At 40.4% G+C, this 26,278-nt stretch overlaps 1 protein-coding gene across 1 annotated transcript in view; it reads right to left on the bottom strand.

Annotated features, from left to right (window-relative positions):
• VPS41 (vacuolar protein sorting 41 homolog (S. cerevisiae)) overlaps nucleotides 1–26,278 on the bottom strand; it is a 259,706-nt gene that overhangs the window by 59,291 nt on the left and 174,137 nt on the right. The window contains exons 10-13 of the mRNA XM_006832263.1: nucleotides 10,989–11,086; nucleotides 8,031–8,160; nucleotides 6,449–6,564; nucleotides 4,765–4,821 (exon numbers count right to left, since the gene is read on the bottom strand). Of these exons, the coding sequence (XP_006832326.1) occupies nucleotides 4,765–4,821; nucleotides 6,449–6,564; nucleotides 8,031–8,160; nucleotides 10,989–11,086 (401 nt within the window). The remainder of the gene's footprint in view (nucleotides 1–4,764; nucleotides 4,822–6,448; nucleotides 6,565–8,030; nucleotides 8,161–10,988; nucleotides 11,087–26,278) is intronic.

Below are 26,278 nucleotides of genomic sequence, written 5' to 3'. Positions count from 1 at the left end.
GAAAGTTAGTACATTAGAAGGTCTTGGAGAGGGGGGAGGGAGAGAAAATGTGGAATAGAACTTAAAATCCTAAAAAAGATCATTCTTCTTGGTCAGATGGAGATTCATGGAACCCTTAGACTGGCCCTTGGTCACCCCTTCCGGTCTCAAATAAATTCACCCTCATAGCTCAATCTCAGCCAAGTAATAGATAGGTATATTGGGGGGACAACAACATTAATTAGGTACATACACCATAAAAAGGGTGAAAGCCACTCATGATGAAAAGGGAGCATCTACCCCAGGACAAAATTTCAATGACTTGGGAAGAAGGAAGCATGGAAACAAAACCACAGGGAGGAAATGGGAACAGTGATGTTACAATGAGAGGATTGCAATCATTGAGATGAATATAAAAACTGATGATCTGATCCACTCGATTCACAAGAAAAAGCTTAAGGAAAAAACAAAACAAAACCAAGCCTCACATTTTGTGTTATTTTGTTATCACGGTTCTAGGAAATAAGGCATAAGCTCATCCTCTTCTCCACTGTGGGGCTCATTTTACCACTTGGCTTTCTTCTGTACGCCCGTAACTCCCACCTCTATGTGAGCTATTTTCTTTTGGTGAAAGCATGCTTATGTGTCTCTAGTACTAAACACTCAACAGCCTTGATGTGGTAACTGTAGTTACAGCTACAGTCCTCAGGGTTCTGCATTCACACATAACCTAAGACTCAAATGTAACCCTACTGCCTAACTTACATCACTACCTATCTGTCCAGAATATATGCATAAAGAGAAAATTAACTGGTTACATTCACAGTACCAAGTCCCTGTACAACTCTTTAGTTGGGCTTGCCTTTCTTTGACCTGTTTAACTACTTAAGCAGTTAGTTATCTTTACCCTGAAATGTTCTCCTCTCTCAACTCCATTGCGACAACCTTCCTCCTCTACAAGCTTGTTTTATATGTATCATCAGCCCTGAATGCAAAAGTTCCTGTTGATTCCATTCACTGTGACACACTTGTTGCTTTAGTCTACATTTTCCCCCTAGTTGAACCAGGAATCCCTATTGCAATCCCTTTCAGCGCCGTCAGCGGTAGTTGAGCACCATCTAGTTCTAGTCTCACAGAGTCATGGAGGTTGGAGTCCACGTGGCCCTTTGGACTAACTGCTTCCTTGCATCTCTGATTTGTTTTTTTTTTTACTCTTCTTGCTCCGAACAGGAAGAAATCAATACTTGCATTTTAGATGGCTTTAAGACCGATCACTATTCACCCAGGCAGGATGTAGAACACTGTCTTTGTGGATTATGTCATGTCAATTGACCTTGGTGCGCCCTGAGACCACTAGGTAAGTGGTTTTGTAAGTTCAAGTGCCTAAATCTTGTTTACTTATCACTTTTTAAAAAATATAGTTCAAGTGTAAGCTGAAGAACATGCTTGGAGTTTTGCCTGAGCCAGTGAGAGTTGGTGCAGGTCTTCATGTGTGTTTGCATAGGAGTTGAGAAGACCACACACAAAACAGGAAGTCATTAAAAAATAGGAATTTGTGGGCTTTCAAATTTAGTTTAAAAAATTCAAGTTACTTTTTTTTTTTTTAAATGAATAAAACTCTACTTAATTTTCTATAGCAGCTATTGGTTTAGAAGCTTCCAGGCCCAGCGGCTCTGTCTCTCCAAGTGTCTGGTTATTGCCAAGACATTTGCATACCTCTGCCCTCTGTGTGCTCTAATACTGCTGGGTATGTCTTTGCAGCACGTATGAATATATATGTAGAAGTACCCTCTGTTAAACCTATATATGGATTCATGGGCATAGATCGATTCATCTTTCCACCTTGTTTAGCCTGACTACCTATCTAGGAATCCATTTATAGATTATCGTGACTGCTGTTATTTCAGGACTGCATACATAACAGTATTTACTTCATTACCTTTAATTCTTGTGCTCCATCCAGTGTCTTCCTTTATCTTGATACACTTCTTACTGACCTCCTCTTATTGCATATTGCCTATTCCTTGCCCTGTCTACTCTGTACCTAGTAATTTACTCTCCCTTTCCCTCCCACCCCTGGTAATCTTTAAAGAATGATTCTTTCTGTACGTAGACCTGTTCTTAACTTCCGACAGCTGTGGTTTGATACACTCTTTGTACTTTTGTGATTGACTAGTTTCACTCAACATAATATCCTCCAGGTGCATCCATGAGAGGACGTGTTTCACGGGTCCCTGGTTATCCTTCAGCATTGTGTAGCATGTCGTTTGTGTATCCATTCATCCTCGCAAGTTGTTTCCATTTTTTGTTTTTTTGATTATTTTGTTGATTTTTATTTTTTTTTTTTTTTTTTTTTTTCCTGTTTTTTTTTTTTTTGGTTTCCTTCCGAGTTATTGGGTTTTTTGTCTTATAGTGTGTGTCTTTTTCCCCCTTTTTGTGGATGTGCTATCATTTTCCACAGTGGTTGCACCATTTTACAATTCCATACTCTTGCCAACATTTTCTGCCTTTTTGAACTTTGCTATTAATTTTGAGTCGAAGTGATATCTGATTGTTGTTTTGATCTGTTTTGTGTAATGGCTAATGAGGAGTCCTAGTATGGTGCTAAGATTTATAGCTAGGGAAACCCTGTACAGGGCTGCCACGGTTGGAACCGACTCTACAGAACATAACCACCACCAGTGTGGTACTGTAGAATAAGAAGTGGACTGCTAACCACACAGTTGGTGGTTCAAACCCACCAGCCATTCCTTGGAAACCCCATACAGGTTCTTTATGAGTCAGAACTGACTCAATGTCACTTAACAGCAACAACACTGACTAAATGAGACAGATGGTAATCATAAAAACAACAATCAGGTGTCATCGAATGGCTAATATGAAGTCTTGGTGTCACTAAAGGATTAATACTGGGTTGATAACCACAAGGTAGGCAGTTCAAACTCACCAGCTGCTCCTTGGAAACCCTATACAGAGTTTGTATAAGTTGCTACTAACTCGATGGCACTTAACAACATTGGCTAATGAAGGAGATCTGGTGACACAATGGGTTAAGTGTTAGCCTGTTAAATGAAAGGTAGGCAGTTCAAACCCACAAGAGAAAGATGAGGCAGTCTGCTTCCATAAGGATGTACAGCCGTGGAAACCCTATGGAGCAATTCTACTTTGCCCTAAAGGGTCACTATGAGTTGGAATTGACCCAATGGCAGTGGGTTTGGCGTTTGGTTTAGTGGCTAATGATCATCAGTATTTCTTCATGTGTATGTTCTTGAATGGTTTCTCTGGTGGTCTGTTCATTTTTAATTAAATTGTGTTTTTGTTGCTGAGGTTCAGCTGGGCTCCTTTTGACGTTTATCACCACAAGGGATGTTTCCAAATGGCAAATCTGAAATGGCACTGAAAGTTTGAACTGTCTTCTCAAGGTTCTAGGATGAATCACGTTCCTAAGTATGCATGCTCTCCAGCATCTGGCTCTTGTGGTAAACTCCTCAACGGTCCCAGGTATCTGAGCAGGTCAAGTGATTTCTGTCTATCTTCTTTACATATGCTATTCAACAAGCTGGAACGTCTTCTGTTCCATTTCTAGATAATCTTATTTCTGATCCACACTTCTAAATGAAGAAAAGATGCTCTGCTTGCTCTTCCTTTTAGTCCCTGAATTACTTTGCTTGTAACTTCTTTGGAAAATAAAGCTGTTATCTAAAATTTTACAGAAGTTTAAAGTGGGGTGAGTGCAAACAAATAAATATATAACAATAATAACAAAACTCATTGCAGTCAGTCAAGTAAATTCTTACTGATGTTATTGCTAAGTGCCATCTAGTTGGTTCCAACTCATAGTGATCTTGTATAGGGGTTCTGAGGAGCAGCTGGTGGGTTTGAACTGTTGACTTTGTAGTCAGCAGTACAGTGCTACACCAGGAGTCCTTGACTCATATAGTGACCCTAGAGGATAGAGTAGAACTGCCCCAGAGGCTTTCTAAGGTTGTCGAGCTTTACAGACATGGCTGCCAAATCTTTCTCCTGTGGAGAAGCTCTGATTAGCAACCAAGCACTTACCCACTGCGCTACCAGGATTCCTTTGGGTAAATGTAGGGAAAAGGAATTTCTACTTAAGCACACATTGCCACAAATGACTAAGTTTCCCTTTTTCATTTATGAAATGGGCTAGCTGACCTCTACGGATCCTTCACCCTTAGAGGATACGATTTCTTTGTTGCCTTCAGTCTGTACATGGAGAGTTAGCAATGGCCTGGGCTCCCCAGTCACTGTATTTTCCTAGGGTCCAAATGTAATAAAAATGTATTTGATGTCCGAGATGAGTCTTCATAACAAAATCATTGGAGTCAGTTATTATGGAGCTATGGAAGCAATCTAGTTTTATGAAACCATTCTTTTGATGCATTTTGTGATAATGTGCTAGCACCTGGGATTCGAGGACCCTCTCCACCCCTGCCCTGCCCCAGAACTGGAAAGCCTTGTATTGAAAGGATAGCTCACTCACTGAACCCTATGGTCCCTTTCACAAATAGTTTCCAAATGATCCAATGTTACCTCCGAGCAGATTTTAAAAGTTTCTTTTTTTTTTTTATATATAAAAGTTTCTTGCTTACAAGCAGAAATGGTTCAATAAATGAAGCATTTTGACCTCACAGTTTAGGGAATTCATATGAAACAAATTTCACAAGGCAGGAAGAACCTGTTCTTTTCAAATTATTTTCAGTCTCATTATAACTTACCGAAAGGGAAAAAAAAACTATGTTCCAAATAATATTATACACTTACCAGAATCTTATGTCTTTTAATGGTCTTTTGGCTGATTTCAGCTGCTATCAAAGCTTGCTGTATTGATATAAATAAAAGGAATGGGAAAGGAGAGAAAGAAAACAGCAGACATGAGAGAGATACTGAGATCACAGATACTGTACTTATTATGTTTTAAAGTTCTGGACAACATAAATAAAGCCTCATTTTTGTGTGTGTGTGGCTTTTGCTTGAAGCACTCTAAGTTTTAATGCTATGGCTGAATGATCCTCACTGAATTCAAGCTCAAACAAAGGCAGTCAACCAAAATGAAGACTTCTCTTGTTTCCATTTGAATTCATTTCCACATTAGGATATTCGAATCGTATTTCAAACACAAATGAAAATACCACACAATCTCCTAGTCTCCAAACAAAAGAATTTATCTGTCATTCTAAATCTCAGTGACATACTGACAAAGGGGCACTTTTCCGCGTTTCCAATGAAAAGTAAGCAATGTAAGTTTATACATATCTATAAGTATATTTTTGAAATCCCTATTTTTTTTTCTAAATTTACAATTATTATTTTTATCTTACATATTTAAAATAGAAATCTGTTTAAGAAATTACTTGATCTAAAAAAATATGGTAATAACTAGATTATAAACTAGCTCTCTATCCAGTAAATACACTCTAAATGATTTCTGGATTTTTAAATGTTTTTCCAAATCTTTTTCTTGGTTTCCTCACTGATGTTTTCCAGTGTTTACAAGCTTACTGCAATAAACTGTCAGCCGCCTCTAACTCCACTCTGACTCATGATGACCCCATGTGTAGGGAGGACAGCTGTCCCATAGGGTTTTTAAGGCTGTGATCTTTTGAAAGCTGAGCAGCAGGTCTAGCTTTGGAAGGGGTTTGAACAGTTAAATCTTTTATCTAGTAATTGAATGCTTAAATTTGCCCACCTAAAAGCCACAGGTGGGCAACTTTTTTGTTGTTTTTAGCTGATTAATATGTAAGTCCATTCAGAGAATTCCTTTAACCCAATACAACAATGCTTTTACAGCTATTAAAATTGACAAATGTTTTCTTTACAAACATGTAAGTCACACTGGGGCACTTTCTACTCAAATTAGTCTGTACCCAAGATTTGATGAAATGGACAACATCCTTCTATCTGAACTGGCAGTTCAAAACACCCTAGTGATTATTAATTTGATAGCTTTACTATTACAGCTGAAGTGAGTTTAACATGAATAATGACACTAAGATATTCAAATAGACACCTTTGAAATATTAGCTTTTTTTTTCCTCCTTGGAAACTCCCAAAATAAAATTTATAACAAGCTAGATTTAACTACTTTGTCTCTCAACCACCAAGTCCTAGTGTGGTGCCACGGGTTAATGTGCCAGACTGCAAAGCTGTCTGAACTGCAAGGTCGGCAGTTCAAGCTCACGAGCTGCTCCTTGGAAACCCTATACAGGGTCACTATGGGTCGGAACTGACTCGATGGCATTTCATAACAACAATAACAAAAGCAAGTAGACCTCATTGTACCATTTTTTCCCTTGTTATTTCTGAAAAAGGCATTTGGGAAGTTGTTAACCTCTGTTGCATTTATGGCTTGGGGCACTCTAATTCAAGTATATGAAAGATATTACAAAAACTGGTTATATTCTCTATAGTACAGATTACTCTTTCAAGCAAGTAACATCCAACCTACTTCATATTGCTTGTTTTCAAGGAGCCAGTCTATGTGATCATCTTGGTCTCGTTCCTTGGCTACTACAACATCTCTTGGACTCACGATGTAGAAGAGGGATTCCCCTTCAGAATACTCTGTAGGTGAGAGAAGAGAGGGGACAAAATTGGGTCACTCAGAAGGATAAGCCTTGGCAATGTCTTCAAGGAACATGCTTAAGCTCCCCAACTGAGTAGAAGACAGAAAACTGGTGCATCCTTTGGAGCAAGTTTGTTTTGGTTGGAAGAGAGTGGAAGAAAAGGTAGACAAAGACAGAATATGTTTCAGTGTTTTAAATAAAGATCCAAGTACAAACATATTTAAAAGAAAGAAGGAAAGAAAAAGAGCACAGAATGAGGAAGGAATGAAGGAAGAAAGGAAGGAAAGAAAGTACCAAAGAATTTTTTACAAATAAGATGGGTTTAAAATTCTGCATTCACACTGACTTCCACTGAAAGGTAATACTCAAAATTCTCCATTACTGCATATTAGAATTCATCGACTGTATATAAAGTTTATTTATGGGCATTTAGTGCAGCGGTCTATTTTTACACAACAATTACGCCTCACAGTCAGCGATAAATGTTTCCTTCCCATCAAGGTCAGGGCCATCTAAAGCACAAATGACAGATGCCCCAAGCCCTGGGGACATAATCTATCATTGCAGCATGTTGTGCACAATACCAGTCTTGAGGGTTTCATGCAAAATTCAATTATAAAACCTGTTCTGAAGGGTTTCTAAGTGTGCAGTAGAGTTTGCTCTGAGCAAAATACCTAGATTGGATGCTTTCAGTTGTGAATCACATTTGGTTTTTGCCAAGGCCAAAAGAGATCTCACATTTCCCAGCTAATTAGGGACTTCACATAGAAAGTTCAAACACACTTGGAATACTTCATGTCCCTTGGCCAACACGCAGACTGAAAATACTCTAAAAAAATATTGCTTTCAAAGGAAGAAAGAAATTCACCATGTCTAATGGCTAGACGTTCATCAATTTATTTTATAAGAATATGACAATGATGCCCAAACACAACTGCTGTGACTAAGTGGTACTGGCTCTGTCTTAGTTTCTAAATTCATTCACCTGTTCAGCAGATAGTCACAGAACACCTACTATGTGCCAGGCACTCTTCTAGATCCCAGGCTTCAGTCATCATTCTCAGACAACTACTCGGCTATTGTAGGGCACATCTCAGAGGGACATAGCACTGGAACTGATCAGATAGCCAAATAACCATGCTGTTTAACAACCATGAAAGAACGTGCCACACCAAGCAGCTAGGACAACAGAAAGAATGCAAGAACAAAAAATTAGGCACCTACCCACCTTAGTCCTGATTTCGTCTTTACCCTTACCCTTAGCTGTGGAAGCTTGGACAAACGATGTCATATTCACAGGTCTCCAGGAACCCCATTTTCAACAGAAGAGGCCTGTCCTGATAAGTCTCTAGAATTCTTTTAGCACCTCAATTTCAATACTTTAAGTTCCCTTTTGTGCCGGCCAAGTGGAAGGGAAAACACCATAAATACAAGAAATATAATGAGTTATTCACCGTTCCTCACCTAAGTGATAATCTCGACATTCATTTTCCTGAAAACCCCTGACTGTAAGAGCATCTGAAGAGATCTCCTCACAGGTCTCCGGAAGCGGGTGGATGATATCCAGTCTGGGCCTGGAGCAGTAGTCTCCATCCTAGCAGGGGGTGGAAAGAGAGGAAAAAGGCTCTTTTTAGTTAAATTTCTATAACGCATAGCCATAGGTGCTTTGACTGTGTAGAATTCTAGCACGTGTGTGCTCTTCTAATGACATTTGCGGGGAACCTCATGACAGTTTTGTTTTTTTTTCTGTCTGATGAGATAAACAAGGCTTCCTACATACCTCCACTGTAGCCCGGTCACTCCAAGCAGAGTGTTACACCCCCTCCCCCATACTCCAGTATCCAAATCAATCCCACTCTTGGTCCATTTACTGGTAAAGCCAACAAGCCAACAGTGAAGAGTTAGAAGTTAGGAGTTGCTGAGAGGGTGGAAATGTTCTCTGTCTTCACAGCTTCGCATGGTAGTCACTGGTTACAGGTGGCTACTGTCTTCTTGAAATGTGAGCGGAATGATTAAGAAACCACGCTTTTTGTTTTATATTGTTTTGATTAATTTACCTTTAAATAGCAAATGCGGCTAGTGACTACAGTATTAGACACTCCAGATCAAGACGGAAGGAAAAGACAAGCTCCCATTTCTTGAGAGGTTTATTTATACAAGTTACTCTCATTTAGTTCTCAAATTAATGCTGAAAAACTAAGTATTAGTGCTCTCAGTTGTGCAGATGCAGAAACTGAGCTTCAGAAAAGTTAACTAAGGTCAAAGTTATATAAGTTAACAGGGAGAATGAGAGTTTTGGATAAACTAGGATTTATGGTGAGCCCTACACCTTAAATCTCAAGCCTTGTTGTTGTTAGCTGAGTCAGTTCTAACTCACAGTGACCTTGTGCACAACAGAACAAAACACTGCCCAGTTCAGCACCATCCTTACAACTGTTGTTATGTTTGAGCCCATTGTTGCTGCTCAAATATAACAACAATTTAAATCTCTTCTGCTTGAAAGGTCTGTGGTCCAAACCCACCAGCCACTCCTTGGAAACCCTATATAAGGTTGCCATGACTCGGAATCGATTCAATGGTACTTAACAACAATATTATAAATAAAGACGGAGATGGTGCAGATATATGGAACCATCATGGCATAATGCTAATAAAAATAGGGCAACAAAGAAAAGAAGGGAAATAAGATGCAATTTGTGAAAAGATAGAAGTATTCCAGGTTTTAATATGAGTGATTTAAAAACAGTATTTATTTAATATTCTGGTTAAACTGCTTTCACTATGGAAAATGAAGTGGGTAAGGGAAGGGAGAAGAGATGGCCCAAATTTTGCCTTGATTTTATTATTTTCTGTTTAATGACTGAAGGTGTATTCTGGTGTTATATACAATAAACATCTAGCTATTATTATATGTTGTTGTTGTCAAGTGCCGTGGAGTCTGTTCTGACGCATAGTGACCCTGCACAGGGTTTCTGAGGCTGTAAATCTTTACAGGAGCAGAATGCCTCATCTTTCTCCCGTGGAACCGCTGGTAGTTTTGAACTGCTGACCTTGAGGTCGGCAGCCCAACTCGTAACCACTACGCTACACTAGCACACATATTTTTGAACCATCTCCAGACAGACTCTCATGTCTTTATCTGAAAAATCCTATTTTCTAAGGTTGGCCTTTCTTTAGGTTTTTATTCCTTCCTAGTACTCTCATTAATACAGGTTTCCTTTCTAGGTTGTTTTGGGGGGGGATGGAGAGAGGGTGTCAATTGTTTATTGGGCTTTCCCCTTTTCATTTTACTGCTTCTTTCCTTATTTTTCTAAATCACATTCTGAATCCTCTCCAAACCCCTCAATGAAAAGCATTTTATTTACTCCCTTGGGAGTCACCGCTTTTCTTTATTTTAAAAAAATAAAATAAATAATAAACTGAAGTCCTGAAAAGGCTAGAAGCCAGCCCTATTGATTTTCTGGGTTTGAGTGTTCACTTAAGTCTACAGCAGTCCATTGCCTAGCAACATGGGCACCGGGAGCTTCAGGTTACTATAGTGATAGCTTGCTAATGCGAGAGCTCCCCCAGAGAAATGCTCAAGGGGCAGCTACCACTTTAAAACCAGGGCTCCCAGGGCTTCCCCCCCACCACAAGTTGATTCCTTTCGAATTTCAAACAAGAGAAAGGATACGAATAAGGAGAGACTACTGACTGTAAAGGGCTAGACAATCAATTGCAATTTCTTTTGGACACAGCATCCTGAAGAAAATACTTTAGCATAGGCCCTCTGTGTCTATGCCATGAAACCACTCCTTTCCTGTTGCTAGTGAGACCTCTGGACTCTTAACACTAAAGATAAGCTGGGATGGGATGACCTAGGCTATAAGGTAGACTGAGTGCTTGCCACTTCAACAGACCATGCAGACAAGCTTCCTTTTCTAGCCATGTAGCATAAAATGTAGACGAATGGCTATTTTCTTATCAGCTATACATTTCATTCACATCATCATTTGCACTGATACCTGAGAGTGAGCAATTGTTTCAAAGCAACAATCCCTAGGCCACCGGGAAGGAAACGAATATATCTGGATCACAAGAAATAACCGGCTGCCCTTTCTGTAATTCCTTCTGACCACAGAGACCCCTGTTGTTAAAACCAATCAACTCCATTGCTGTCACGGCTACTAATGCCTGGTGTCAGCTGAGCTTCTGTACCTTTCAGCAAAGGGAATCCTTCGTTCTTTCCAACTAAAAATACCTAGACAAATGGAAAAAAAGGGGAAAAAAGAGAACAACTCTCCCTTTTATTCAGCAAACAGAACACACGTGGGCAGTGGGTAAGGGATTCTGCAAGGTAAATAAATCAGATGTGACCTCTTGATCTGGGTGCTGTGTTAAAAAGGAACCCTTCAGCTCTTAGTGTTTAGGGAGTATGATTACCGTCTTTTCTGTAAGCTCCTTTACGTAGGAAAGCACAACAAGTTGATCGCAGAGAGGTGCAAGTCCACTGATGTAGAATTCGGTTTCAAACTGGGACACTGCCAACAAAAGGGAAATGGGATTCGCCATTAGCGGGAGCAAGAAGCAGCATACAAGGGGAGGGCCAACTCTCCCTTACATGAATTCTGGATGGACCCACTCTGGAAATCTAGGGTAGAGGGAATATTTAGTAAACACACTTAAGACAACACTCAGCTGTAAAAACTCTGGATAATCAATAGTACTAGAGAAAGACATTTGGAGATTTACACTTAAAATTTTGCATGGATCAAAGCAAAAATCAAGTCCTTGACTATTTTCTATTGATCATGATATTATTTATGGGCATAAATGAGCCACTTCATAAACAAAATCCAGGGAAGAGATAGGAGAGGTGCGCATCCTTTGGACGCTGAGATGGCTGCACATGGAGCCTCCTCACTGCAGGGACAGAAAGCTGTGACAGAAAGAAGTGGCAGGACCAAGAGCCAGAGCATGGGAAGCACAGCAAGCTGAGTACCTCCAGGTAGGAAACTTGCTGGGGTGCTGGGGTGCCTGTAGGCACCCACGGGAGAAGCTAGGTTTGCTGACCCATGAAGTTAAGGTTGAGGGCCTCTGGGCTGAGGCTTGGGGTGATGTGACCTTTGAAATATATCAGCTGCACTAAAGGAGCTTTGTAACAATGTCTGACCAAAGCAGAGCCCAGGGCAAGAGGCTGAGGGCCAGAGACAGGTCTGCCTGCAGGTATGACTGGCTGTCCTAATCAAGGAATGATGTCCTGAGTATTTCTCATCCTGAATTGCAACTTGATTAACTTCTCTAATAAATTCCCAAATTATAAGTATTGCCTCTGAGTTGTGTGTGGCCACTGCAATGAATCATGGAACCCAGTTAAGAAGCAGAGCACTGTGGGAGAATGTACAAGTGTCAGAACTGGTAGAGAAAGCTGAAGGGTGGAGACATATCTGACCTCACATTCACAGGAATCCGCCTTGGGTTGATACAGATGGTGATCCCCCACCTTTCCCCTTCTCCCCACTGCACGTGAAGCCTTATTCTTATAACAGCCTATAATGGGTCAAAGAAGGAATCAAGATAGAAATAAAAAATACTCGAGAGGCAGACAATATTGAAAACACAACATACCAACCAAAACATTGGTTGTAGTAAGACAGTACTCCAAGGGAAATTTAGAACAATAAATGACAACATTAAAATAGGAGAAAGATTCTTAACCAACAGCCTCCTTCTGCAACTTGAAGAATTAGAAAAGGAAAAGAAAATTACACCCAAAGCTACTAGAAGAAAGAAAATTAAAAAGAGCAGAAAAAAATGAGACAGAGAACAGAAAAATAAAATGACTCACAAAATCAGAAGTTGGTTTTTTGAAAAGATCAGCAAAATTGAAAAACCTTTGGCTAGACTGACAAAGAAGAAAAGAGAAGATAGAAATATACAAAGTTAGAACTTCAAATGGGACTATTACAATTGATCCTACAGAAATAAAGTAAACTGTAAAGGTATATTATGAAGAGCACTACGCCAGCAATTAGATAACTCAGAGGAAATAGACATAAACTCCCTACACCGACTCAAGAAGGAAGAACATAGCTCAACATTCCCATAACAAGTGAAGACACTGAATCAGTAACTGAAAACCTTGCACCTTCACCCCACAAAATATCCACACAGTTGAATTGCCTTTGCATAATAAAGCATAAAGTAAACTTTTCCTGGCATTCTGTAAATAAATGGACTACCATTCCTTTGCCAGTCTGTTGTGCTGTAGTGGCTTGTGTGTTGCTGTGGTGCTGGAAGCTATGCCACCAGGATCTTGAATACCAGTGGGGTCACCTAAGGTGGACAGGTTTCAGCTGAGCTTCCAGACTAAGAAGACTGAGAAGGAAGAAGGAGAGGTGGACCACTTCAGAATGGTTAACCACAGAAAACCTTATGAACCACAGTGGAACGTTGTCATATGTAGTGCTGGAAGATGAGCCCCTCAATTTGTAAGATAATCAAAATATGACTGAGGAAGAGCTGCTGCCTCAAAGTAGAGTTGACTTTAATGATATGACTGGAACAAAGTCTTTGGGACTTACATTTACTGATGCTGAAAGAGTACAACTCAAAATGAGAAGAATGAGCTGCAAACATTATTAATAAGTGGAATGTGGAAGGTACCAAGTATGAATCTTGGAAAATTGAAAGTTGTTAAAAAATGAAATGGAACACATAAAGATCAATTACCTAGGAGTTAGTGAGCCTAGCTATTGACCATTTTGAATCAATCAATACAGTTTATTATGCCAGGAATGACAAATTGAAGAGGAATGGTATTGTATTCATTGTCGAAAAGAGCATTTCAAGATCTATCTTGACATACAATGTCATCTGTGATAGGTCAATATCTATATGCCTACAAGTAAGACCAGGAGTTCTGATGTGGCACTGTGGGTTAATGTGCTGGACTACAAAGTCGGTTTGAACTGCAAGGTCGGCAGCTCAAGCTCACCAACTGCCCCTTGGAAACCCTATGCAGGGATGCTATGAGTTGGAGCCAACTTGACGCCACTTAACAACAACACAAGGAACACCAGTTATACTATTACTCAAGCTTACACACCAAACACAACACCAAAGATGTTGAAATTGAAGAATTCTACCAACTTCTTCAGTCGGAAACTGATCAAACATGGAATTAAGATACACTGATAATTACTGGTGATTGGAATGCAAAAGTTGGAAACAAAGAGGAAGGACCCGTAGTTGGAAAAACAGTGACAGAATTCTGTAAGATCAATGTCTTATTCATTGCAAATTATCTTTTTTTCAAAAATATAAGGATGTGCAACTCACCAGATGGAATGCACAGGAAATAAATTGCTAATCTCAAGGCCAGCAGTTCGAAATTACCAGCAATTTCACGAGAGAAAAGATGAGGCTTTCTACTCCTGGTAAAGATCTACAGCCTCGGAAACCCTATACAAGGTCGCTATGAGTTGGAATTGATTCTACGGCACATAACCACCACCATGGGAAGAGAGAGTGAAGCAGCTCAATGTTATCAGGCAACACAAGGCCAGGAACCAACTCTGGCACAGACTATCAACTGCTCATGTGCAAGTTCAGGCTGAAGCTCATTAAAATTAAAACAAGTTCACAAGAGCCAAAATATGATCTTAAATATATCTCACTTGAATTAAGTGATCATTTCTAGAACAGATTTCATGTATTAGACACTAATTACCAAAGACAAGAAGAGTTGTAGGATGACATCAAAAACATCATCATACATGAAGAAAACGAAAGGTCATTAAAAAGAAAGAAAAGACAAAAAATGATGTCAGAAGGGACTCTAAAACTTGTTCTTGAGTGTATAGTAAGTAGCCAAAGCTACTAGAAAAAATGATGAAGTAAAAAAAAGACGAACAGAAGATTTCAAAGTGTAGCTTTAGAAGACAAAGTCAAACATTATAATAAAAATGTGCAAACACCTAGAGTTAGAAAACCAAAAGGGAACATGCTGAACATGTTTCCAGCTAAACGAACTGAAAAAAAGGAAAAACAGGTGTTGGTGAGGTTGTGGAGAAACTGGAATTCTCATCCATTGCTGACAGGAATGTAAAATGGCAGAGTCACTATTGAAAAGTACTTGTTGGTTCCTCTTAAAGTTGAATAAAAGTTACAGGTATATATCCAGAAGTCAAGGAAGGAACACAAACAGAAACCAAGGAACACAATGAACAGCAGTGTTCACTGTCACACTTTTCACAATAACCAAAATTCACATTAAAAAATGAGTGGATAAACAAAATGTACTGAAGGGCATTCACGGGATTATGAATGAAATCTGTACCATGTGTCTGTAAGAATTTGTTCGTTAGTCTCAACAGCTGAATACACTTCTTAATTAGACTTACTCTAGTGCAAGGGAAGAACTCGGTGGCGCAGTAAGTTAATCACTGGGGTGCTAACCTCAAGGTCAGTGGCTCTAACCCACCAGCCACTCTGCAAGAGAAAGATGAGGCTGCCTACTTCTGTAAAGATTTATAGTTTCAAAAACCCTAAGGCAGTTCTACTCTGTCCTGTAAAGTGGCTATGCAACTTAATGGCAGTGGATTATTATTATTATTATTATTATTTGGTTTTAGTGTAAATGAAGACAATTGTGATAAAGAATTTATTGGAAGGGATAGTTTGATCCTTTTAGAGTGAAGGCAGATTTATATAGGACTAAAGGGCATGACTGTTCCGCGGGAGAAAGATGAGGCTTTCTACTCCTGTAAAGATTTACAGCCTCAGAAACCCTGTACAGGGTTGCTATGAGTCGGAACCGACTCCACAACACATAACAACAACCACAACAAAGGGCAAGGAGTCCTGGTGTGGCGCTGTGGGCTAATGCACTGGACTGCAAGTTGTGTGAGCTACAAGGTTGGTGGTTCAGGCTTATCAGCTGCTTCTTGGGAACCCTATACAGGGTGACTATGGGTCGGAAATGACTCGACAGCACTTAACAACAACAAAGGGCAAGTAGGAGTTGTCCAGATGTTGGATGTTCATAATCCATGAACTGTCTGTACACACAATGGAATACTATATACAGTCATAGAGAAATAATATCCTGATACATACTTCACCATGAATGAATTCTGAAAACATGCTCAGTGAAATCAATCACTTTTTCATAAAAAGACAAATACTGTATGATCTCATGTATCTGAAATAAGCAAATATAAAGAAACCAAACATTGGTAGTAGTTCCTAGGGATGGAATCTAAGGAGCTCTGGTAGTGTAGTGGTTATGAGTCGGGCTGCTCTTGTGAAGATCTACAGTCTCAGAAACCCCATGCAGGGGCACTAAGACTCAGAACCAACTCCATGGTCCACTACTACCACTAACACCACCAGGGATAGAATCTGGTGTGCCATTGTAGGAGAAGTACTGAACTGCAACGTCAATTGAACTACAGGTCGGAAGGTGAGAAATTGATGGTCCAACATCATTTACATATTTATGACTAGCCCCCACCCCCTGTCCCTAGCTACTATAAAGTGGTGTAGAGCACTGATATATTAACATTTGGTGTTTAGAGGATTTAAGGAAGATGATGGCATGAGGGCAGCATAATTTTGTTTCTTTTTTAATTGTGAATTGAGTGATAATTTACATGGGGGAACATTAGTTTTACACTTATCCTATCGTATTTGTTTCATTGCAATGATTGCAATCCCCTGAATGCTTCATCATTCAACAGTATTTGCTTCTATTCCCTCTTGTTGTTTTGTTTTTTTGGATGTGCACCAAAACAGGAATAAACAGCCAAAGGGCACACCCTGCAAGCCTGCCTCCTGGCTGCTAGCACACAACCCCTCTCCCTCCTTGAGTCGAGTCCTCAGCTGCTCTGTCTTTCCATGTCATCATCTCAGCCTCCATCTCTGGTGTTGCCACTTCTCTGAGTAGGGTCCCATACTGTGCTCCCGCTCTTCTCCCTTGATGGTCCCAGCGTCCTCCACTCTGGGACTGTAAGATCAACCACTCACCCACCCCTTTTTGCTACAAAACTTCTAACTTTACAGTTGTGACAATTGCAATTAGTCATGACAACGATTACTCACTATTGAATCATCAGTCTTGTCCCCATCTTTCAGTACACCCGTCTCGCCAGAATGAAAACCACTCAGTGGGATTCTACCTTCCCCTGCACACTCTGAATCTAAACTACCTCTTGAAAACTTGTAAGCCAGTCACTTTGTGCTTTAATAGCCCCCACATTTTAGGTTGCCAATGTCTTGAGTTACCCATTCCTATCAACCCTGTATACAGTGGGGATGGGAATGATCCTTCCTGTAAAAATTCTTTCCCTCTTGGTTGGTATTTTCAGCTACTACATCCATAAGTATAGGTCAACTTCATCAGATTATAGTGATTTACACTTGTTTTATTTAAAAAAACCCCACAAATAAACAGTGTTTTTTGTTGTCCCCCCTCCCAACTTTTCCTCTAGTTGGGTTCTGAACATCCAGCCATTGAAGCTAGGTCCAATGGGCACTATCTGCAAGTTTGGGTGACCTTGTGCATACCCCCTCACTTCATATGAACTGGATGCTTCACTCTCAGCTCTAGCCCTCTGTGGCCATGTCCTTGTCCATGGGCTCAGGAGTCCCCAGGTCTCACCGTACTTTAGGTCAACCAGCTCTCACCATACTCCAGGTCGATGAGGGTCTATGTAACTTGGCTGGACTCAGCCCACCTCTTCATTGCTGCTATTCTACCAATTCCTCTCACCAGTACACCAATGTGGTCACCAGCAAGCTTATATGCCTGCTCGTGTATTCCCTTTGAGTTTCAGTCTTAGAGGGGGGTTTGATCTGAAGGGACTTGATTGCTTGCCTTGATGGCTACCGGCGAACAACTTGCTTGTTCTTGTAGTAGCCAATCAGACTGCCGTTTGTTTTCGTTTTTCCTTGCTGGTCTTTCTTACAAGAAGTATCTTCTGTTCCTCTAGTTGCTCCAGGATTCTACCTAAGGTCTTTTATGCTACAAAGGGTTTAAAGAAGCCTCTTTCAATGGGCAAGTTCTAGGTATTCCAATAGTTATAGGCTGAAAGCGGGCTTACAAGCCTTCTATATCATGTTTCCATATATTCCTTTCTATCCCCCTCAAAGGTCTATTTTACAATAGTAGTCAAGAGAAACAAATATTCATAAGACAGTCAAACATCTTAACATTGTTTCCCCTCTTTTACCCTTTCAGACTATGCTTCAATCCTTGTACAGCATTATGTTTTAATCTGCCCGAATTCTTGCATAAAAACAGAACTACTGGATCCCCACACAAAAACCCATGAGCAACTTTTACAGCAGAACTGTGATGCCAAATTAGCCATAAGGACACCAAGATATCCCGTGGACGGGAAAGCCACCTAGAGCCACAGCCTTGAGTGGTCTCAGTGTCTGTGTGTGGGAAAGCAGAGTGGAAAAGGGAGTGTTTGGCCAACTTGAGAAGAGAGACCCAAAACAACCTTCTGCTCACCTGGCTTCTGTCTATATGATAAGCACTGGACTGCAAACCACAAAGGTCTGTGTTTGAGTGCACCAGCCATTCCATGGGAGAAAGATGAGGCTTTCTGCTCCCGCCAAGATTTAAAGCCTTGGAAACCCCATACAGGGTCCCTATGAGTTGGAACCAACTCCTTGGCACCTAACAACAACAACAACAGGGATGGGAAGGATGGAGGAAGGAGTATTTGCTTAGAAGGCACTGAGTTTATGTTCACGGTGGTAGGATGATTTGGTAAAGGACAGCAATAACTGTACAACCTGAAGAATGTAAGGAGTGTTGCTGAATTGTACATATGAACATATGACGGGGGTCTTTGTTTTGTTATGTATTATGTATGTTTTTATAACAAGTTATTAAAAAAAGAAAATCTGGCTACTTGCTTTCTGAGATTTCCTGGATTAGCTCTCCTTCCCAACTTCCCTTTTTTTCCCACTGTCCTTGTCCTGCTCAGTTTTGATTCTACTCCCAGCAGGTCTCCTCAGTGTGGGCCCGGTAGAGTAGTGAGAGGTGGGAATGCACCAGCCCCTCAAGCCTAAGGGCAGCCTTGTGTGTTCAGCTTTCCCGCAGAAGCCAGGTGAGCAGGGTTTTTTTGGAGTTCAGTTCTCAAGTTGTCTACACACTCCCTTTTCCACTCAACTTTCCCCCACACAGACACTGAGACCATTCAGGGCTTGTGGCTCTAGGTAGCTTTCTCATCCCCGTATATCTTGGTGTACTTGTAGCTAACTTATCAGCACAATTCTGATGACAAAATTGCTCATGGGTGTTTGTTTTGGGATCCAGTTGTTCTGTTTTTATACAAGGATTCGGTTGGATTAAACCATTATGTTGCCCCTTGCCATCATCTTCCCGAAATCCTCTTAGTACCAAATGTTAACATATCAGTGCTCTACACCACTTTATAGTAGCTAGGGAAAGGGGTGGTGGCTAGTGTCAGAAATATGGAAATAATCTTGGACCATCAATTTCTCACTATCACTTTCAGAATGGCTGCCGGGTTCTTGAAATAAAAATGAATTAGGCAGAGCTTTCCTGTACCTTGGGTCCTAAATCTGAGTGGAAGTTTACAGACAAGATCATTAGTTTTACATGCGACAAACATACACTTTGTTCATCTCAACTGCAATCCTCTCCATGTAACAAGTTATTCTATTTCCTTCCTATTTCCATTCCACCCTCCTTCCTATTCATTCCCAAGGTTGCCCTTCTGATTTTGAATGACTGATCATTCCGCAGTGAGCATACCTTACTAGTGTTGTTGTCCCCGTTATACGCTTATCCATTCCTTGACTGAAAAGAGAATCTCTTCATTTCATCAAACAAACTAATATTAGGTTACAAATGATAAATCAAACTTTTATTTAGTTCTGAAGAAAAAGTTCATTCTCTAAATAAATTACCATCAGATCTAACACCAGTACTGTTGTTGTTAGGTGTTGTCAAGTTGGTTCTGACTCATAGTGATCCTATGCACAACAAAACAAATACTGCCCAGTCCTGCACATCCTCACAATCACTGTTACACTTGAGGCCACTGCTGCTGCCTCTGTGCCAGTCCATTTCATTGGTGGGTCTTCCTTGCTTTTGCCGACCCCTGCAGTTTACTGAGCAAGATGTCCTTCTCCAGGTACTGGTCCCTCTTGATAATGTTTGAAGTAAGAGAGACAAAGTCTCATCATCCTGGATTCTAAGAAACACTGGCTGTCCTTCTTCCAACACAGATTTGTTTGTTCTGGCAGTTCTCCAACGAGTGCAGTTGAAATGCATCAATTCTTCTATAGTCTTCCTTATTCACTGTCCAACTTTCATATGCATGAGACCACTGAAAATACGATGTCTTGGGTTAGGCATTTGATCTCTTGTCTACTGCTTCCATGATTGTTGATAGTGGATCCAAGCAAAATGAAGTTTCTGACAACCTCAATCTTTTCTCCATTTATTATGATGTTACCTATTGGTCCATTTGTGAGGATTTCTGTTTTCTTTACATTGAGGTGCAACCCAAACTGAAGGTTGTGGTCTTTGATGTTCATATGTAAGGATTTTATGTTCTCTTCACTTTCACGAAGAAAAGTTGTATCATCTGAACAGCACAGGTTGCTAATGAGTCTTCCTCCAGTCTTGATGCCATCCATGTTCTTCTTCCTATAATCTAATCTCAGATTATTTGCTCAGTATACAGACTGAATAAGTATGGCACACATCTTCCCTCACTTTACACCATTCAGTGTTCCCTTGTTCTGTTCGAACAACTGCCTCTTGGTCTATGTACAGGTTCCTCATGAGCACAACTAAGTGTTCTGGAATAGTTATTCTTCACCAAGTTATGCATAGTTTGTCATGATCCACATAGTCAAAAGCCTAGGTAACAAAGCACAAATACACATTTTTCACGTATTCATCTGACATCAATGAGGCTATCCCTAGTTTCACATCCTCATCTGAATCCAGCTCGAATCTCTGGCAGTCCTTTGTCAATCTACTGTTGCAGTTGTTTTTGAATTTCATTTAGTAAAATTCTACTTGCATGTGATGCTAATGATATTGTTCGATGATTTCCACATTCCATTGGGTCACCTCTCTTTGGAATTGGCACAGATATGGATCTCTTCCAGTCAGTTGGACAAATTTCTTGGCATAGATGAGTGATTACGGTACTGCATCATTTTGTTGGAAAATTTCAATTTGTATCTCATCAATTCCCACAGCCTTGTTCTTTGCCAATTCCTTCAGTGCACCTTGGACTTCTCCCTTCAGTATCATTGGCTCTTGATCACATGCTACCTCTTGAAATGGTTGAACATTAACCATTTCTTTTTGGTACCAGTGTTTTACAGAAATAATTTGCTGGGAAAATAAGAAAATGTATTAACCTCTTCAGAATAATTCAATAAAGTCATATATATATATGTGTGTATGTATATATACATGGTGGTGGTTATGTACCGTGGGGTCAGTTCCGACTCACAGCAACCCTGTATAGGGTTTCCGAGGCTGTAAATCTCTACGGGAGCAGAAAGCCTCATCTTTCTCCTGCGGAATAGCTGGTAGTTTCGAACTGCTGACCTTGCGGTTCACAGCCCGATTTGTAAGCACTACACTACCAGAGCGCCATATGTTGGTATAGTCCAACACAACAGCTCAGCCTTTCCAGTTACTAAGAGAAACCACTCTGAGTGAATAAATGGAATGTTGTTGCTAAATGCCATTGAGTCAGTTTTGACTCATAGTGACCCTGTATACGGTTTCCAAGGAGCAGCTGGTGGGTTAGAAGCACCAACCTTGTGGTTAGCAGTCCAGTGCTTACCCTACAGTGCCATTATAGAGCTCCACTAAACACAGTTGTTGTTAAATACCACTGCATCCATTCTGACTCATATCAACCCTGTATAGCAAGGGTGGGGAACATCCAGCCTGTGGACAATATTTGTTGTTGTTGTTAAGTGCCCACAAAATCATTTTAGTCTGGCCTTGCCAAGGCAACCAAAGGCGGGAATGAAAATTCAATAGCTCTAGCTTTTTATCATAGCAAAATGAACTTACAGTAAGTGAATCATACCAATAATGTAAATTTTGAGAGACAAGTAGGTAACATGAACTGAAGGGGAGACAAGACACATACGACTACATGACAGGGCAGACACGGATGATTGTTGTCGGCTGCCCGTGGCCTGTCTGCCTGTATTGTGGTGACTCAGGCAGAATGGGAATGTTAACACACTGTGGTGAAACCACAGTGATCTGTGATGATGAGACGAGATTCAATGAGATGATTCCTCACGACGTTGATGACCTTGTTTTCGGTGACTCACAATGATGATGTTGACTTCTTTGTCAACACAGACGATAACGCCAATACAATGTATCCATGTCCATGATCAACAATCTTTACAAAACGGGATCCCAGATGAAGATAAAGGAAATTATAGGACACAGTAAAGACCTTAAGAGTCAATGATATGAACATTGGATACGTTCCAAGTCAAAGATGCAAGATTAGAAGAGCTATCAAAGCAAAAGAGTCTCACTCCTGATGACAGACACACTGGATCGTTATTAAAACCGAAGTGCTGTGTGAGTACAAGGAAGAGTAAAGTAGATGCAGAGAAATGCATCCATCTTTCCAAGAGACATGGACAAAGGATTTTTTTATGGAAGTTAACAGCAAACCTGTATGCCTAGTTTGTGGTGAAGAATTAGCAGTGATGGAAAAAGCCAATCTGGAGTGTTATTACAGTTCAAAACATGCAAAACTCAATGAATTGGGAGGCCAAATGCATCTGGATAAAATCAGTGCTCTTCAGCGGCATTTGGAATCACAACAAGCCACTTTCACTAGGCTCCTTGTGACAGAGACAACATATTCACATGAGTTCGGTAGTGAGGGGAGCTCATCACAAAGAAGCTGAGGCCTCTTGTAAGATGAGAGTTTGTGAAACAGCACATGTTGGCTGCTGCAGAGTTGTTAGCGCCCGAACAAGTAAAACTGTTTCAGAGCATTAGTTTGTCTCGGAGAACCATCTCAGATCGGATTACTGACTTAGCACAAGATATTGAAAATCACTGAAGGATTCTGCAGGAGATATCCAATTTTTCTCTCTGGCTTGTGACAAGACAACAGACATTACAAATATTGGCCATTTTCATTTGTGGGATAACTGCAGAGTTTGTCACACAAGAGGAACTGCTGTCACTGGAAGCTGCTACAAGAGGTGAGAACTTGTTTGAGAGACTTGGTTTATCAATGAAAAAACTTGTTCTAACATTTAAAAAGTTACGAGACCTTACTACAGATGGAGCTCCAGCCACATTTGGCTCAAAAAAAAAAAAAGGTTAAATGCACTTTTCCTGAAAGAACTGAATCATCTGTCTTGATTCAAGTGATGTAATTAGATGCCAGTGCATCACACATCAAGAAAGTCTCTATGCGCACTCGTTGTGGCTCAACAATGTGGTGTCAACAGCAGAGTCATGCATAAATTTTGTCAAAAGCAGAAGGTTTAACAGCTGCCAGTTTAAGGAGTTACTGAATGATCTTGACTTTGAGTATGGTGATCTGTTTATCACTGTGAAGTTTGGTGGTTGAGCTCAGGGAACATGCTCATGAGTTTTTACAAACTGCAGAATGAAGACAAGCAGTTCCTGGAGATGAAGAGAAAGCTTGTCAGGGAAGTCAGTGAGAGCAAGGGGCAGTGTGGGATTGCGTTCATGGTGGAGATTACCAAGTACCTCTCAGAGCTGAAAGTCAAGTTGCGGGGCCCAACCAGCTTCTCGGCTCCCTACTTTCCAATTATTTGAAGCTAAATTAAAGCTGTGGACAGTGCAACTCGTAAGGAAGAACCCGGTGCATTTCCCCATTCTGAAAGGACAAAAGCCTTCCATGACACTTGAATATGCTGGTAAATGTGTGAAACTAATTGAGGCATTTAATTGAGAGATTCAAGGATGTGAAAAGTAAGCAAATGAAACTGAACATCTTTGCTACACATCTTTGGTTCCTTTCAATGTGGAACCAGCTGATGTGCCTTATAACGTACAACATGAAATCATTCAGCAGCAAAATGACGACGGGCTGCAACCTAGGTACAACCACCTCCTACTGCTGTAGTTCTGTAATGTTACATAAGCAATGATGAGTTTCCCACTATGTTCGGAACAAGTTACTGCTATGAGCTGTTGTTTTCAAAACTTATCATAGCAGAGGGTCGACCGTGCTCCACACTGACCAACACAAACCTGGAGTAGCAACATCATCCATACCAGGTAACATCACATGCCTCACCGAAAGAGAAGCAGCTCCAGCTATCCAATTTGTTGTTGTTCAGTCCTGCTAAGTCCGTTCCAACTCATAACGAACCTGTATAGAGGTGGGTTTGAACTGCCGACTTTGTGGTTCGCAGTCCAGTGCCGATCCTACAGCACCACACCAAGAACCATCACGTTGTTGTTGCTAAGTGCCACTGAGCTGGTTCCAACCTGTAGTGACCCTATATAGGGTTTCCAAGGAGCGACTGGTGAGCTTGAACCACTGACCTTGTGGTTCAAGCTGACTTTGCAGACTAGCGCATTAACCCACTGTGCCACACCAGGACTCTATCACATTGGTGGTGAGTTAATTAAATGTTTGACCAAATACAGCAGCAGGCTAATTCTTAAACTGATAATATTGTAAGCTCTGAGAATGATGCTATTAATATCCAAATGACCATTGGCAGAAAAAAGGTTCCCTACCCCTGCTGTATAGGGTTTTGCAGGAACAGCTGGTGATTTTGAACTGCTGACCTTGTGGCATTGACTTTGCAGTCCACTGCTTTATCCTACCATGCCACACCAGGTCAATCCCAAATTGTTATAACAAAATGAAATACTGTACTCTCATGTTGAATATTTAGCATAATGCATTAGAGCACAGTAATGCTTGTTAAGTGGGAGCTATTATTAACACTACTCTTGTACTAAATACACTAAATGCAATAGTAATGTTAATCCGAGGCACTGTGCTCAATATTATCCATACGCATATGCGTACATTACTTCATTTCATTATAACAACTTGGAATTGACTGGGCCTCCTCATTGTAGAAATGAGGACAGTGAAGCTCAGAGAGGGTAAATAACTTCAGTAAAGGCACTTAAGCACAAGTAGCAGAAGCAAAAACTTGAAGTCTTTACACACTAAGAAATACGAACCAGAATACAGAAATGCTTGAACTAAAAGCTAACTACAATTACCAAGAAGATAAATAAGTTAAACACCAGTTTGATGACATATAGTCAGCACTGCTGCACACAGCCAGAGTGTCCCAGACCTTGCCTTGTATTTGCTGTCCTATGACACGGTCAGCAATGGACTGCTAACATCAAGGTTGCTGGGTCCTTGGAAATCGTATACAGGGTCACTATGAGTCATTGGGTTCAATGGCACTCAACACCAACAATAAGGTCAGAAGCACTACAGGGTGAGGGGAGGAAACCTTTCTTTTCCCTTTCTTGAACTCCATTAGCTAAATGTTACCCTAAAGGACTTGATGTCTTCTTTGGCATTAATTAAACTGGTAAGCTACAAATCCTAGTTATGAATATCCTTAAAGAAACAAAAGAATTCTGCCAAGCAATGAATGAATAAGAACAATTACTTCTCACTGTCTGACAGTCACTTATGAAAAAGCACTGAGGACTCTTTATGACTTGCTCAAAAGACAATCTGACCTCTCAGGTCACCAGATATTAATATTTCATAATCAACTAGCTAAAATACCCAAAGACTTTTCAGTAAGTCTGGACACTGTCAGCATGACCACTGATTGAGGAAAATATATTTGGATATCACAACATGTTCAATAACTTCAGGGCTGTCCAATGAAGTTACTTTATAATGTTTACATCTCAGCAAGTTACAGAGAAGATCTAGTATCTGGGAGAGAAATGGAAGAAAATAGCTCACGGGCAAAACAACAAACAAGAAGTGGTACACACTGTCAGAAGACATTCAAAAAAGCTTAGTTTCCAGTTTAATTCCATATTTCCTAATGAATATTTAAGACACTGCTGTGTTAAGCTGATGTGATGATGTCATCTCCTAACTTTCAGCCCACATGATCAGCCCTGAGGAGTGGAGAAGGGTGAGGAAATGATGTCAAACATCAGAAGGGGAAATGCTCAAGGGCACATGGTCCAGAGCAAATAGTTACCTAAATTATAAATATATAATCACCTTGATGCAAAAACTAAACGATGCACACGAGGGAACTTCTTTATTAAAAAGAGTTGCAGGAATCACAGTACAATCTGGATTTAGTTCCCGATCCTTAGAAACAATTTTGCTAGTCATCCAAGACATCAAAGTTCTAGAGACTTCCTAATACTTTGGAAGAGAAACAATGAAGAACTGTCAACCCCAGAAAAAAAGCAAGAAGAAATATAATTTCTAGTCTGACAAATATAATTTTTAGTCTGCCTAATAATGAAGTATTAGGAGTCCAGATGTGGCACTGTAGGATAAGCACTGGACTGCTAACCATAAGGTCAGCAGTGCAAATCCACCAGCCGCTCCTCGGAAATCCTATACATGGTTGCTATGAGTTGGAAGCAACTCGATGGCACTAAACAACAAAAGAAAACAGAGGTATTTCTCAGAATAAAAAAACAAGGCTACTGTATTTCCATTTCATCTGACTATCTG

The sequence above is a fragment of the Chrysochloris asiatica genome, unplaced genomic scaffold (genome assembly GCF_000296735.1).
Source record: "Chrysochloris asiatica unplaced genomic scaffold, ChrAsi1.0 scaffold00006, whole genome shotgun sequence".
In the NCBI taxonomy this organism is placed as follows: domain Eukaryota; kingdom Metazoa; phylum Chordata; class Mammalia; order Afrosoricida; family Chrysochloridae; genus Chrysochloris; species Chrysochloris asiatica.
Note: the sequence above shows the minus strand (reverse complement) of the source record. Positions and strands in the feature narration are given on the sequence as shown.